The 15,122-nt window shown below is 39.2% G+C and overlaps 1 protein-coding gene across 2 annotated transcripts in view; it reads left to right on the top strand.

Moving 5' to 3' along the window:
• MYOM1 (myomesin 1) overlaps positions 1-6,391 on the top strand; it is a 66,349-nt gene extending 59,958 nt beyond the window's left edge. For both annotated transcript variants that reach the window (XM_031052859.2, XM_031052860.2), the window contains 2 exons: positions 360-415; positions 5,512-6,391. In XM_031052859.2, coding sequence (XP_030908719.2) covers positions 360-415; positions 5,512-5,793 — 338 coding nt within the window. In that variant the 3' untranslated portion in view covers positions 5,794-6,391. The remainder of the gene's footprint in view (positions 1-359; positions 416-5,511) is intronic.
• The last annotated feature ends 8,731 nt before the right edge of the window (positions 6,392-15,122 follow it).

Here is a 15,122-nt window from a genome sequence, read left to right as displayed (position 1 = left end):
AAACACAACATTTTTAGTTTATGACACTAAAAACCTAGATTACCAGATCTCAAAAATTGAGATGTCTTGTGCAATCAGAAGTAACATTGAATTGATAGCAAATTCTGCACGACACAACACATGTTCTTTAGTCCCCCCTGTGAAGTGATTGACACCAGCTATTAACACATCTTTGGCTGTGATTTCAATGTTTTCTTAAGTCCAAATGGTGTGTGCTAAGAATGCTGAATAGTTCTCTGCTAGTGGACACCTTAGAGACAAGTTGTACATAAATAAGATAAAAGAAAAGAACCAGAGGGAAACAGAACCTGGGACATAGCTGATTTTGAGACACTAAAGAAAATTACATTTATTTCCAGATCGTGCACGGGTTGTCGGAGGTTTGCCTGATGTTGTCACCATTCAGGAGGGCAAGGTACAGTAAAATAACTGAAGCTTTACACAACAGCTTTGAATGCCTTTCAATAATGGGAAAATATTAACTTTTTTTTTCTTTAAAATCTGCTACATTATTTATTCATCGCCTGCCTTCTGTATATAATTCAACAGTCTTGCACAGATGGGTTTATGTATTCAGGGCAGTGTCTTTTCTTAAGCATTAGATAAAAGTGAGAAGACAATGTGAGCTGAGACTAAAACTCCTTATATAACCAGCTCTTTAAAAATTCATGCACAGGTTTCACAGTTAGATTTTCTTTTATAACAGGGTATCAGGGAAGCTTAATTCCTTTTTCTACCAGATAGCTAGTCACCCTGTGTCTTTTGCAGTTAACTTTCTTGCAATGTGGCAAGATAATTACACCTCTCAAGGCTGGCTTTTAAACTGTGTAAAAATAGTAAACCAACTCTTAGTAATAAATCAACTCTTGTCCAGACAAAAGGAGAGAATTTTCTCTATTTCATGAGGGTAAATGAGAAGGAAGTCAAAAGAAGGCACTGGTGTTACACTTGATTATATTGACAGAGTTTAACTGAAAAATTACTGTGAGGCATTCCCAGATGAACACAGCTACATTGGCGCTTGAGCATAGAACAGATGACCCAGAAAGTCAGTTCTCAATCTTGCAACCTTTTCCCAGCACACTGGTTCTACAAGCTGCTGCTTAATAGTAGTGAGATCAAGAAGTGTTGGCTTTTCACTTCCAACTGGTCTACCAAGAGCCAGTTCCTCTACAGTATGTGTGAACACTGAAATGGGGCATGTGAATGTCATTGAAAACCTGTAACATGACAACTACGGTACAGCAGCTTCCTGATGTTTCTGGCTTTATCTGGCAATAAGTCAGCTTGGTTAAAAGTATTTGATTACAAGCTGAGCAGGAGTGTTAAGAATCTAGAAGCTTGGCCTGAATCACTTAACAATGTGAGATGTATAATGGCCAACAGGCAGTAGGCTGCAGCAGTTCTGGGAAAATTAAGTATGTTGGCATAAGCCAACATTAAGCATTAAGCCTTTTATTAAGGGATTTAGCAGTTTGAGAAATGCTGTATAAGTAAGAAGGACTCATGAGTACTATAACTGTAGGTAGAAGACACAAAGAAACAGAATAAATTTGCAGATTCTCAGCTAATAGTGCTTGTGCTTGGAGCACTAATTGTGCTCACGCTTGGAGATGAGACTCTCACATTGCTTTGGCAGGGGGTAAATTTGGGTAGTTATTATCAGTTTTAAGCTTTCTGCCAAAAGAGAGTTGATATGAAGTTGAGTATGGGCTCACAAATGCAAAATGTGAACTGTTTATAAAAAGAAAGTTTGTAAAAACTGAGTTTCAGAATGTTACCCAGGCACACATTGTCCTTCACAGCAAGAACATTTGTAGTGTTTGAACAAATGACTGAAAAACTCTGAGAACTCAAGACAAATATCCTTGACCTTATGTTTCTGGATTGAGTAGATAATCATTTTGATAATCAGAGTAGGACAGAGAATGATCAGGGAAAACAGTGGCTTTTTTTTTTGGCTGGTGTTGGCTCATCTTCTATTGCTTGCAAATATGCTGGATAAAGGGGAATGTAGTTCTCTGTTGTGTAATGCATGCAAATTGCAGAGTCATCAAGGATTTTGAAAAAGGAATAAATGAGGAAGCAGAGGACTGTCAGTTGCAAGCTTTGATTCTAAATACCAGTGCAGCCATAACTAGAGTTATATGAACAGACTGGTATCCCTAGATTGAACTTCCAAGCATATGCATATCTCAGACTTTACACTGTGACTGTGATGCTATTTATTATCTTTCTGCATGTGAGCTGAAGGATACGTGTGAGAACGAACAAACCAGTGTTTACCCAGTGTTAATCAAACAGTGTTCCAGATGGCCTAAGAAGCTTCCACTGATAGACATAAATGCTCTTCAGCAGTGTGGTATATTTGGAAAAGGCTAATTGTCAGCTCGTATTAGGAATCTGACCTGATAGAGAATTCTAGCATAAGTTTTGTGTACAGCCAGCCAAATTAACCAAAGTGGCTCTTTTCATGAAGGCCTGTAAGTGAGTAAAGGGGTTTTATTTTTAAAAGGAGAGGCTAAGGATTCTGACAGGCACTTTTAGACCTACAGGCAACACCTTATACCCTACGGTCCACGAACTCCCCATTTGGTAAGTTCGGTAAGTCCCAGGGGTAAGTACCCTCTCAGGTAGGCTGGAAAAAGGGAGCAGGCTACCCTGATCGAGCTGCTTCAATTCACTCACTGGCATCTGCCGTGGTTTAACCTTAGCTGGCAACTATGCCCCACACAGCCACTTGCTCACTCCCCTCCCTCTGTGGGTTGGGGGACAGAATAAGCAGAGCAAAAGTAAGAAAACTCATGGGTTGAGATACAGACAGTTTAACAGGTAGAGCAAAAGCTGCACATGGAAGTAAAGCAAAACAAGGAATTCATTCACCACTTCCCATGGTCCGGCAGGTGTTCAGCCATCTCCAGGAGAGCAGGGCTGCATCACACATAATGGTTACTTGGGAAGACAAATGCCATCACTCCAAACATCACCCCCATTCTTTCTTCTTCTCCAAGCTCTATATGCTGAGCATGAGGCCATATGATATGGGATATCCTGTGGTCAGTTGGGGTCAGGTGCCCTGGCTGTGTCCCCTCCCAGCTTTTTGTGCCCTCAGTCTGCTCAGTGGTGGGGTGGTGTGAGGAGCAGAAAAGGCCTTGACTCTGTGTAAGCACTGCTCAGCAACAATGAAAACATCTCTGTATTATCAATATTGTTTGCAGCATGACTCCAAAACATAACCCCATACCAGCTACTGTGAAGAAAATCTAACTCTATCCCAGCCAACACTAGCACATATCTTAGCACAAACAGCCCATGAATGTGAGTTTGTTCTAATATGCAAGAGGAATGATACATTTTCCTCTGCTACCTGTATTACTCATGATAATCTGCAGTGAAAGGCAGAAAAGGCAATGGGGGGCACAAAGAGTCTGGACTTGCAGTTGCTGGTTTCTCCAAGGGCATGTGCCTCAGCGATCCAGGTCCAGACTTGCTAAGGGAACTCCTGTGTGGAGCTCTGAAACACTAAGACCCATCTCAAAGAGACGGGGTTTTCTCGCCCAGCATTTTTCAGATACATCAGATTTCCTCACAGATTTCCTCACTAACCAGAACAACTTGACAGGTTTCCAGCCATTTTCCCCACCCCCCCCACCCCAGACAACCATTAGAGCCAGACAAGTACTGGAAAAAGGGGATTATCTTGAAAATGAAAGGTGCCTCTTCCCCCTGGAGTAGAGGGCATACTTTTTTACCAGGATATCAGGTTGAATGCAGCATTATAATCAGTAATATATGAGTAATATGAGTAACAGAGATATACATGAGCAAAGACAATATCCTGCCCAAAGATGAGAAAATCTGAAACAAAGATAGGAGCAGACACAGTGGGCAATCACTTCTCCTTGGCTAAGGTTCCATAATTATAGGCTTACCTTCCAGAAAACCAAAGACTTCACCATTTACATAGTGAATGATAAGATACACCTCTGCACATTAGTAGATGGTAAATAAATAGTAAGAGCTGGGAACATCAAGAGGAGCACTGATGTCAAACAGGAGCTAGTGGTGCAAGGTTAAGCAGCTATTTTAAGGGATGATTTAGAATAGTAATCACTGCTGCTTGAATCTCTTTGAATTAAGGAGTGCTGATACCACTTCAGACACCTAAGGTTTGAACGATGCCACTAACAATGTTGTCTGGAGATGGACATCAGCTCATTAGCATCTTGGAGTGGGAGCTGAGGCCACTCAGTGGTAATCTTTTCCCCGCTAGAGAAGCAGAAGACAATAAAAACATACTAAGCAGCTGAAGGGGCCAATATGCAATGCCTGGCTGAGGCTGAGGTCATGTTTGTATCAAGTGATAAGGAAGAGGAAGAAATGTAAAATCTCTCTTGTTTTCCCCTTGTTTTTAAAAAAGATGGACTGATATGGCAATATAAACCACATTCACACCAGAGGCTTTGAGAGGAGGCAGTCAACAGCTTCACATGGTCACCATCTGCAGGTGCTGCAGGAAATCAGATAGAGGCCATTTCCATCCTGCTGTAACCACCTTTCACTTGGACTCTGCCTTTCCTTTGTTACCAAGAATTATGTGTTCTTGATGGAGGAAAGACATGTGGGATCTATTTGATCTTTATTTTGTTCTTAGAGGTACAAAAATCTTTCTTTTTTACAGAGGTATCCATTTTTTTCTATCTGCTCGTTTCAGCAGCCTCCTGGGTGTCCCTCTTCTGTCCCATCTTCCACCATCACACTACCTGATAAGAGGCAGAGAGGTGAAGGGAAGGTAGTCTGTTGAATAGATTTCTCATAGTAGATAGTATCATGACAGCCCATAAGGGCCAACAAAATGAAGATACTTACTTCAGTCTGGTGGGACTGAATCCAGTCCTTCAAAACATTAAAGGGAAATACATGAACACCAAAGAAAGGGCAAAGCCTGTACCGATTTCCATTAAGAACAGTTTTACAGGACTGCATAAAACAATTCAAGTCTGTTGGAAGAGCTGTCAGGGCATAGCTTAAGAAGTTTCTAAATTAAACAATATAGTTCAGGGACACTTTGTTCTTAGTTATTTAAAAAGGCAGGCACACTTTCTTCACTTCTGGGGTAAACACATAGTGAGCCTAGCATGAAATACATTAATGTTAAGTTGAATGATGGTTCCTCAAATTCTTATTTCAGCTCTAACATGCAAAATGCTGACAACATCTAATTTTATATTAAACAGTATGCACGGAGAAAGCTCTACTGATGATTATGAGAGCAAAGAAGAATGTCCATGAAATATTTAAAGGTTCTAATGGAGTTTATGAATTGAGTTCCTTACTTTTGCTTATCATACAGAAGACTGACAAAAATTATTGATTACTGATGACAATATACATCTATTTACTAAAAGCAGGAAGCTAAGTGGGGACTTGGAACATTTGGAGAGTCAGGTATCAAAAATCACAGCAGATATTTACTGACTGACTTACAATCATTTTGCACTTCTTCCATAGGCACTTAATCTTTCTTGCACTGTCTGGGGAGATCCTACCCCAGAGGTGTCATGGCTGAAGAACGAAAAATCATTTGTATCAGATGCTAATTGCATCCTGAAATTTGAATCTGGAAAAAACGTCAGCTTTACCATCTCCAGTGTGTCTACACTCGACTCTGGGAAATACTCCATTGTGGTGAAGAACAAGTATGGCACAGAGATCAGTGACGTCACTGTAAGTGTGTACATACCTGAGGAAGAGAGGCGGTCTGAGGAAGAAGATACGAAAACAAAAGCATGAATTTAAGACTAGAAAACAGAAGTCTGCGGGAGATTTTGGATGATAGGGTGACATAATCTGTGTGTGTAAATGGCTTTCTGCTTTAGCAGGCAGCCTTGGATTCTTCCATTCACTTCACTTTTGTTTCTAACATGCTTAATTGTGCCAGGGAAAACAGGGGCTTACCTTAATATTTTCTTACTGCTAACTTCACAGAACCTAACTGTGGCATCTCAGTCAGGCCAAATGCATGCTGGCTGTACACACAGGTCTACCATTTGACCCTCTTCCTGGAGCAATTGACCCTACAACAAAAATGGAAAGGGTGAAGAATAGTTTTAATGGAGGCAACTGATGAGGTAGATGGACAGATAAAAATGATTGAGGCATTTTTGAGCAGCAGTTTAGATTTGTTCCAAGATTGGTAAAGTAGCATAGATGGAATGCATTAGAGAATTAAACCATGGAGAAACTAGCGCTGGTTTTTGTCTACATTAAGACCCCTTTATATTGCTGTGTTAATTTACAGAGGCCTTAGTATGGGTGTCTTTTCCATCCATAAATATTGTTTAATCTGCCCAATTGGGGTAAAAGTACTGTAACATAAATAAAAATTATGCTTAGGAGGCCAGAATATTAATGTGTGTGTGTGTCTGCAAAAATGTATGAACTCTCCTCTGTGTTCACAAATAAACTGAATTCACTTCTTTCCTTCCATCACAAGCTTGTTTCACTGTGTCTTGTTTTACTAGTCACGGTTCTGGTAGTTGTGCACAATATTTTAGTGTCTTAATGCTTTCACCACTGTAATTACCTCTAGCTTCCCTTTGGATTGCTGTTAATCTTCACTGCTCATGACAAAACCCACAATGGCACCTCTTCACAGCTCTCTGTCTGGACTTTCACTATGTCATGTCTCAACAAGGTATTTTTGCATCTTTAGACACAGTCATAGTCTCATCCGATCCAGTTCATTCATTCAGTTCATTCAATTCATGCTTATGAATTTTTGTTGAAGGGTGCTAGGTAAGTAGTTAGTTAGACTGAGACCTCAGTTAAGTTAATCCGAACTTAACGCTGGGCATCAGAAATAACACATTTTGCCAAGATGTTTTAAAGCTACAGAAAGAATCTTTACTGGAGCATAATAAAAGAAGTGGGTTTTTTTTCAGATAAAAATGCTTCAGACAAAAAACCACATTTGTCCAGATCTGTGAACACACTTACAATGCCACTGATTATTATTAGCTGAGGAGGAACAACAGAATGTACATGTATGTCCATTCTGCTAGACATATGTGCAATATATTACGTTACAGAAGACATATATATGATCAGAAGCAGTCATCAGCCCAATTGCTAATTATAAATGTCCCATATTAACAATTCTCTTCATTACTAGTCTTAGAACAGCACAGCTCTTCACAGCAAAATCTAAAGAACTAACGTGTATGTTTTCAGTATAAGCATGATCTGTGTGTGACCTTCCACATACTTTCTCTCTTCATTTTAAACCCTTGCCATGTGAAGTTTAGTGTCAGCTAATGTAAAAGACAAAGTGGAAGCATGAGGAATTCTCAAGTAATGATTCAAAACAGTTATCAACGGCAAAAGTGGCAATTTTTGCAATTTTAAAATATTTTTTTAAAATCAGTTTCTATAAAGGGCTACTTTATGATCTTAATAATAAAAAAGTAAAAATCCAGATTTAGATCAGGTTTATAATTTATAACTTCCCAAAACATGTTAGCATGTGCTTAACTTCATGCATGAACAGTTCCACTGGTTTCAAGGAGGATGTTAAGTTAATTTGGCATAGATAAACTTCCAGGGTAGATTTCACATCACAGGGATTTTTAACATGAAATTATGTAAAACTAATGTGTTTTCAGCATTTCACTTATCTCCTAAAACAGTTAAAACTCAAGTATCAAGCTCGATGACACTATTGCAATTTTAAGGTTCAAGTGTGTAATTATGTACATTAATGAATCCATACTTGTTATTAAAAAAGTTCAGACTAGTCACAACAGCTGCATATCAAACAGCTTAATTTTAAAATTTCAAGATACAATCGTGAGAATATCTGCAACTTGAGATAAAACAAGATTCTTCTGAGTTTAAAGAACTAATGTAAAATTAACTGGTAATTTTGCTTAGTATGACATGAAGCCAATTCAAGGATGATAAGCAGGTCCCCCCCTCTTGATGCCAGGACAACATACACCTTAAAACCAGGTATCACACCTCTTCCATCCTCCATGGTGCAAACAAGAATATGACTTGCTCTTTGCAATATGTGATAACTTATGTTTATTATTTAGTATTAGCATATTTTTTATAATGATTGTATTTTGGCAGCAGTTTATTACTACTGCTTTATCTTCAAAAATCTGTTCTCCTGCATCCCTTCTTTTGGGAGAATTGTGAGGGAATACAAGTGGGATATTTCCCAGATAACAGCCTGGATTCTACTTCACTTTGTAAGGTATATGTTTCAGATCTCTGAAAGTCAGAGAGTAATAGCTACTTCTAGATATATTCCTGTCAGAGATTCTGTTGTGGTGGTTTCAAACTGAATTTGTGATGCATCCACATTTCTCGCTTGTGCCCTTTTTGTTCTTGCTTTGCTTCAGGTGATTGTGATATCTGTGTCAGGACAGACTGACACAGTCCAAGGACATGATCAAAATAATGTAACTGTATCTAAAAAGAAAAAAATGACAACAGGAAGCAAACGGAAGGAAGGGGAAAAGAAAGGTAAGAACACTTTTATCATTATGGTCCTCTGCTCCAAGGAACAAACCCGTAAACATGACTTGGGGGTGTCAGTCAATGAGAAAATGAACATGAGCCAGCAGTGTGCACTCACAGCCCAGAAAGCCAACCGTATCCTGGGCTGCATCAAAAGGAGCGTGACCAGCAGGTCAAAGGAGGTGATCCTGCCCCTCTGCTCTCGTGAGACCTCACTTGGAGTATTGTGTGCAATTCTGGTGTCCTTAACATAAAAAGGACATAGTACTGTTAGAACAAGTCCAGAGGAGGGCCACGAGGATGATCAGGGGACTGGAGCATCTCCCATATGAAGACAGGCTGAGAAAGTTGGAGCTGTTCAGCCTGGAGAAGAGAAGGCTGCGTGGAGACCTCATAGCAGCCTTCCAGTATCTGAAGGGGGCCTACAGGGATGCTGGGGAGGGACTATTCATTAGGGACTGTAGTGATAGGACAAGGGGTAATGGGTTGAAACTTAAACAGGGGAAGTTTAGATTGGATATAAGGAAGAAATTCTTTCCTGTGAGGGTGGTGAGGCACTGGAATGGGTTGCCCAGGGAGGTTGTGAATGCTCCATCCCTGGCAGTGTTCAAGACCAGGTTGGATGAAGCCTTGGGTGATATGGTTTAGTGTGAGGTGTCGCTGCCCATGGCAGGGGGGTTGGAACTGGATGGTCTTGAGGTCCTTTCCAACCCTAACTATTCTATGATTCTATGATTCTAAGGGAGTAGAACACCTCCCTTATGAGGAGAGGCTGAGGGAGCTGGGTCTCTTTAGCTTGGAGGAGACTGAGGAGTGACCTCATCAGTATTTAGAAATATGTAAAGGGTGGGTGTCAGGATGATGGAGCTAGTTTTTTTCAGTGATATCCAGTGGTAGGACAAGGGGCAATGGGTGTAAACTGGAGCATAGGAGGTTCCACGTTAACATCAGGAAGAACTTCTTTACTGTAAGAGTGACAGAGCACTGGAACAGGTTGCCCAGGGAGGTTGTGGAGTCTCCTACATTGGAGATATTCAAGGCCCGCCTGGACAAGTTTCTGTGTGATGTACTCTAGGTTACCCTGCTCTTGCAGGGGGGTTGGACTAGATGATCTTTTGAGGTCCCTTCCAACCCTTGGGATTCTGTGATTCTGTGATTAACAATCTGTGCCAATTGATATTTCTCAGATCACAAACATTCAAATTTACAGTATGCCTTCTCTTAGTCAACGATAAAAGCAAACGTAAACCTCAGTGAAAGACACTTAAATCAACACTTTTAAATCACCTTTCTACTGAGCTATGAGTTCTCATCTTGGCTCACCTGGCTGATAAAAGTTTTTTAAGCCATGATAAATACTTTTCAATTCCTGGATGCAGAGGAAAGACCTCCTAAACATTTATATATACACAGATGATGTTATTTTCCAAAGACTTTGGAACCCAAAACCAAAAAGGGCCTTGCTAATTAATTGGCCCTAAATGCCAAAGTGTTTTAGAAAATCCTGATTGTTGAGGTTAATCAATTATTCTCTTTGTTTTATGTTCATATTGAACGGTAAAGTTGGAATTACGGGTGACCATTTCTTTTGTCCAATTTTGAGAAGGGGTAGAAAATGAAAAGATCTCTGGTGTTTCGGCATTCTTGTACATTACAGAACTGTACTGTTCCTTTAGAAATTTACTATATAATTGCTACTTGGACATTGATTTATTCTGCACAATTATCAGGCCCTCATGTAGAGCATTTCAGTTCCAAATAAGGCTTAAATTCCAACATTATCAGAACATCTGTTTTACGTATTTTTACCGAAGTATTTTTTCTGTGTATACATGTTATATCATTGGTGACAGAAGATTTTATACTCTATTCCCCTCCTCTTTCTGCTCTTAAGGGAAGAACAAATATTTAAATATATTTCTTTCCTCTCCTGCCCTAACAGTATGAGTAACTTAGACATTTCTGAGCAATCTTGTAAACTGGGTGAGTTATGTGAGAAACAATTCTTTACATGTCTTTAACAAGACATTAAAGACCATAAAGACCTGGACTTGCTTTTGGCTCTGTAAAAAGTAGTAATGTAATTTGTGATACTGAATCTCTCTATATGGGTATGGGAAGATGAAAAGAACACAAATAAGGTCATAATCAATGTGAAAGCAAAACTTATCTTACATATCTCTGTGCTGCTGAGCATAGTAAATGGAGGGAAATTTTATTACTTGTAGAAGAAACTACTGCGACAAAAGAGACACCTAATACAAATGAAATCTGCCCTGTGGAAAAAGAAAAGGATACAAAAAGCAACCAGCAAGCAGCAAAGAAGACTGGTGAAAAGGCAGCAGTAGTGGAAAAGGTTCCTCAGCCCACAGAAAGCTTAGATAAGCATGGAAAGAAACCACCGGAAAAAACAGCCTTGAGTAAACCCCCCTGTTCTTGAATAAAGAAGAACAAATGGGATCTTGTGATCATGATGACAAGTTGAAGTTGAGATTCATGGGTAGCCATAATATCTTAATACAAAAGTTTATTAGTGTTTTTTGTAACATTTGCAATGCTTCATAACTTTAAATGCATAGTAGATGGGTACTTATGTCTCAGTACCACATTAGTTGCGCTGCAGCAATTTCTAAGTATCTAAACAATGATCCATGTACTGACAAGGTGATTTTACTTACTAAAAAATGTGCATGATAAGCAGAGTTTATTAGAGCAAATCCTGTCCAGAACTGGCCTATTTACTACTCTGTAAAAGAACGCAGACATAAATTATGGGGCTCTGTTAACTGATATTTGTAGGTCATCCCAGCTTGAGGCAGACCCTGCTTACTTTCTCAACAAAACCATACATACAGTCCTCTTATTGTCACACAGGCTGTACTTTTCACCATGACTTGTTTGGCCACAGAGGAAGATTCCCAGAAACAGAACCATCTCCCATGAATGCAGGGGTGTCATAAGTAGGTTTTCTTTTGATCCAAGTTTCTTTCAAGCAAACCTGCTCCATCAGGTGGATCAGGATAATATCTGGGCATTTTTTATCATCCAGGCTGATATGACTGCTTTTCAGTCCTCTCCATTAGTTCCCTGGATACAGCATTAATCCATAAAGTATCAGCTGCCCCACATGCTTGTTTCTTTCCACACTTTTTGCTGCAGCAATCACACTACGCAAATCAAAACAGTGACTGCTACACAAAAACAAGAAACTTTAAAATATAGACTGAACTACAACTAAGATCATCCTGCTAGACTTAAGTACTGACACACAGAGCTTGGTTCAGTTCTACATTACATCTTGCTCTAGTAGGAGACTGGAGTAGCCCAGCAGTGAACGATATAAGCATAGGTTCCATACAGAAATTCAGTAAGGAGCATTTCCATGCTAGGGGACTTTTAAAATGAGAACATTAATGTATGTAGGTTCTCAGGCAACTGTTACAGAAAAGGTAAATTTCTAAAGATGTGAGATTACATCACTCTCAAGAGTTACAGTCTAGCCTTTCAAAACATCACAAAGCTGCAGCTGTTTCACAAAACTCTTAACTCCTCTTTGCCATGGCAATTATTTCAACCTGCCTTACCTCTGTAAAAATCCATCATTTCCTACGGCTCCTTTGGGTTGGGAGCCCATCTCCCACTAACACCAACAGCAGCATGTAAGTTATATATATAGAACAGCCTGTACCACTGAGAGCCTGATCCAATTCCTGCAAAATGCCACAGGGGTCTTTTCATTAGCTTTAATAGAAAACAAGCTGAATCTCACAAGAATGTTCTAAAAATGTCTCATATCTCAGATTACAAAGCCCATTTTGCTCACTGTGAAGCCAATGGCAGATCTCTCTTTTGTGTCACTGTAGCAGAATTGGGTCTTAGCTTTTTACTGAAAAAAAAAAAACAACAAGCCAGTATTTTCCTGATATTCAATTAAAGCCTACTGGAAATACTTAAAAAAAAATAAACTAAAAGGTACTAGGGTGGAGGTTTGGGGTTTTTCTCTTTGCTTGGTTTGTTTCTGAAATTTTGTTTTGAGGATGATTCCTCAAAAAGGTGGAAATGCAGTCACATCAGTATTGTTTTACTGGAAACGATTTGCTCTCCAGAAGCACAGTGTTGTGATGTGTGGTGAGATATACACAAATAAACATTTCAAAGAATTAAAAAAAGCGATTTTTTTATTATTTAAGCTGTAGTTTCTCACAAATGTATATCAAAATGTTCAAAATTAACATTAATAGAATTGTTGAGTATATAAAAGTCTAATTATGTTTCCATGGTTGAATAATTTTTCTTGCATTCTGTATATATAATTTATGTACTATTCTCCATTATGACTATGAAAATTTGTTCCAGTCTCTGTCCATTACATGAGGACAGAATGCAAATTATTTCTGAAGCAACAGAATTGCCTATCAAACAGAATCATTTGACTACATTTAAAACCAGACACTGGTTCCAATGTTTATCTGAAGTGCCCCTTCTGGATAATATTTTCTTTCTTGCCCACATATTCCACTCCAGTGTGCATTACTCTCTATATTCAAATTTATAAGTCTATTATAAACTCATATTCTTCTGTTATAACAACTGTATTTAAGAGTGTGAGAAAGTGTAGCATTAAGCTAAATTATTTGATCACTTTCCAAAACTACAAAAGGTGATTTCTGAAGATGAAGGAAGATGTGAAAAAGAGGTTTTTACTCTGCCTTCCACTGTAATAAAGTCATTGTGATTCCAGGTGTCCTTGAATTCTTCTGAGAATTAGTTCTGGATTTGTGACCCAGTTATTGAAAAGATCTGTCTGTGGTCTGAGAGTGACAAACCATAATTTGGTGATACCTAAAGCCATAATCTTTGAAGCAATTAGTTGCAAGGTGAGATCATCCCTGTACTGGCGTAGCACTCTGTATCCTTGAACAACAATAAGATGAACACATGAATGATATTCCACATAAGCTGCACTTCCACTGACTAGACAGACATCCAAACCAAATCTTTCCACACAAGTGTTTTGTCTTGCTAAAATAACAGTAAGTTTTAAGAACTAAAGCAAAATGTTGGCCAGGCAAAAGAGACACAAAAGCTGTAAAGAGCAGAGAAAACTGTTTCTTTCCACAAGGGCTTTGGGAGATGAAGGTACTGTGAGAGACACGGTGGGGGCATAAGACTGCTGGCAAGGAGAGGAAGGAAGGCACCAGATTTGGCTGCAATCTTCTGCTGACTTCTCTCCTTTTCTCATTTCCCATTTCATTACACAAGATGTCTTTCCTGTAATCTTTCTCCTTCTGCACACTTTCAAATGCAGTACCTTTCATTCCCTCTTTCCCCACTTTGCTTTTATACCATCCATTCAATTTGATACAGTCATTTCCAGTTCACTGTTTCATCACTCATACTAACAGGTGCAGAATAAACCCTTCTTAATTAGGCTGTGATTTTGGCAAGAACAAGGAGCCTCATAGCAGGAAGCCTGCAACCCTATCGTATCTATTATCACAAAATGGTTTGTGAAACACCTGCTAATGATTGGAGAAATATTGCTTACATGACACTTGATCCAAGTGTGCTGACTTAACCAAATATCCTAAAGCTACAAACAAGTTCATCAATTAAAGCAGGACTATTGGTGTGCTTAAATATTTTGGTGGCCTGGGGTTACAGCTCCTTACAGCCCTGAATCTGGCTATTAACATTTTAATATTGCTAATTGTTTCCAACTGTTAGATGGAAACTAAACCAATTTGTTACATCCTATCATAATGTCATTTTGATCTCTGAGAAGCTCCTGAAACAATCCTGAGAGGACATATGCTAGTCATGACTAAAATGCAGAGATAAAGAGTCTCTCAGGTTTACTAGGAGTAAGATAAAACAGAGTCTAAACAACAGTAAAAAATAAATGTTTAAGGATATCCTGGCTTCTGTAATATGAGTAGGGGTGATGGCGAGCATGGGATAAATGACTGCTCCAAACAATGGTTTCTGGGTGTTGCATGCATACAGGCAATGAGACATCAACAATGTCTCATTGATGATGTCAGCTTTTTTTTTTTCCTTATGTGGCCAAAGAATTTATTTTGTTTTAATACAGATATATATAATTGTTGTAACAACTAAGCAAAAGGCCAACTTTTCTTTAATCTACAAATGTCAGCAGCACATTGAGCTCTCAGGGACCAATGCAAGCTGGGGGTCACTACATCCCTACGTCTACAACTCTCTACTCTCTACAAAACCACACTTCCGAGACTTCACCAAAGCCATGCCTGGCACCTCATGTCCTCCCAGACCTGTGATTTACCTCTGGCACTCTGTATCCTGCTGGAGACCCCTCAGCATTTCTTGCCTAGCCCTACATGGGCTCCCTCTCTCACATATTGTTGCTGCTAGACATGATCTGGCAGTTGAACAGCCAGAGAGCCACTTATTTATGTATGATTTATGCTTTCAAATTATTTCCCCTTCAGAAAAAAAAACACAAAAGTAAGCAGTCGCTCTCATCACACCCTCCCCTGTCCCTGATGGGGAAAATAACAGTGACATTTGTGGTGAAAAGGCAAAATGAATGTAAATGTGGTGGCAGGTTTCCTCTG

This window comes from Melopsittacus undulatus, chromosome 1 (assembly GCF_012275295.1).
Source record: "Melopsittacus undulatus isolate bMelUnd1 chromosome 1, bMelUnd1.mat.Z, whole genome shotgun sequence".
NCBI classification, from domain to species: Eukaryota; Metazoa; Chordata; class Aves; order Psittaciformes; family Psittaculidae; genus Melopsittacus; species Melopsittacus undulatus.
This window is presented reverse-complemented; position numbering and strand designations above follow the sequence as displayed.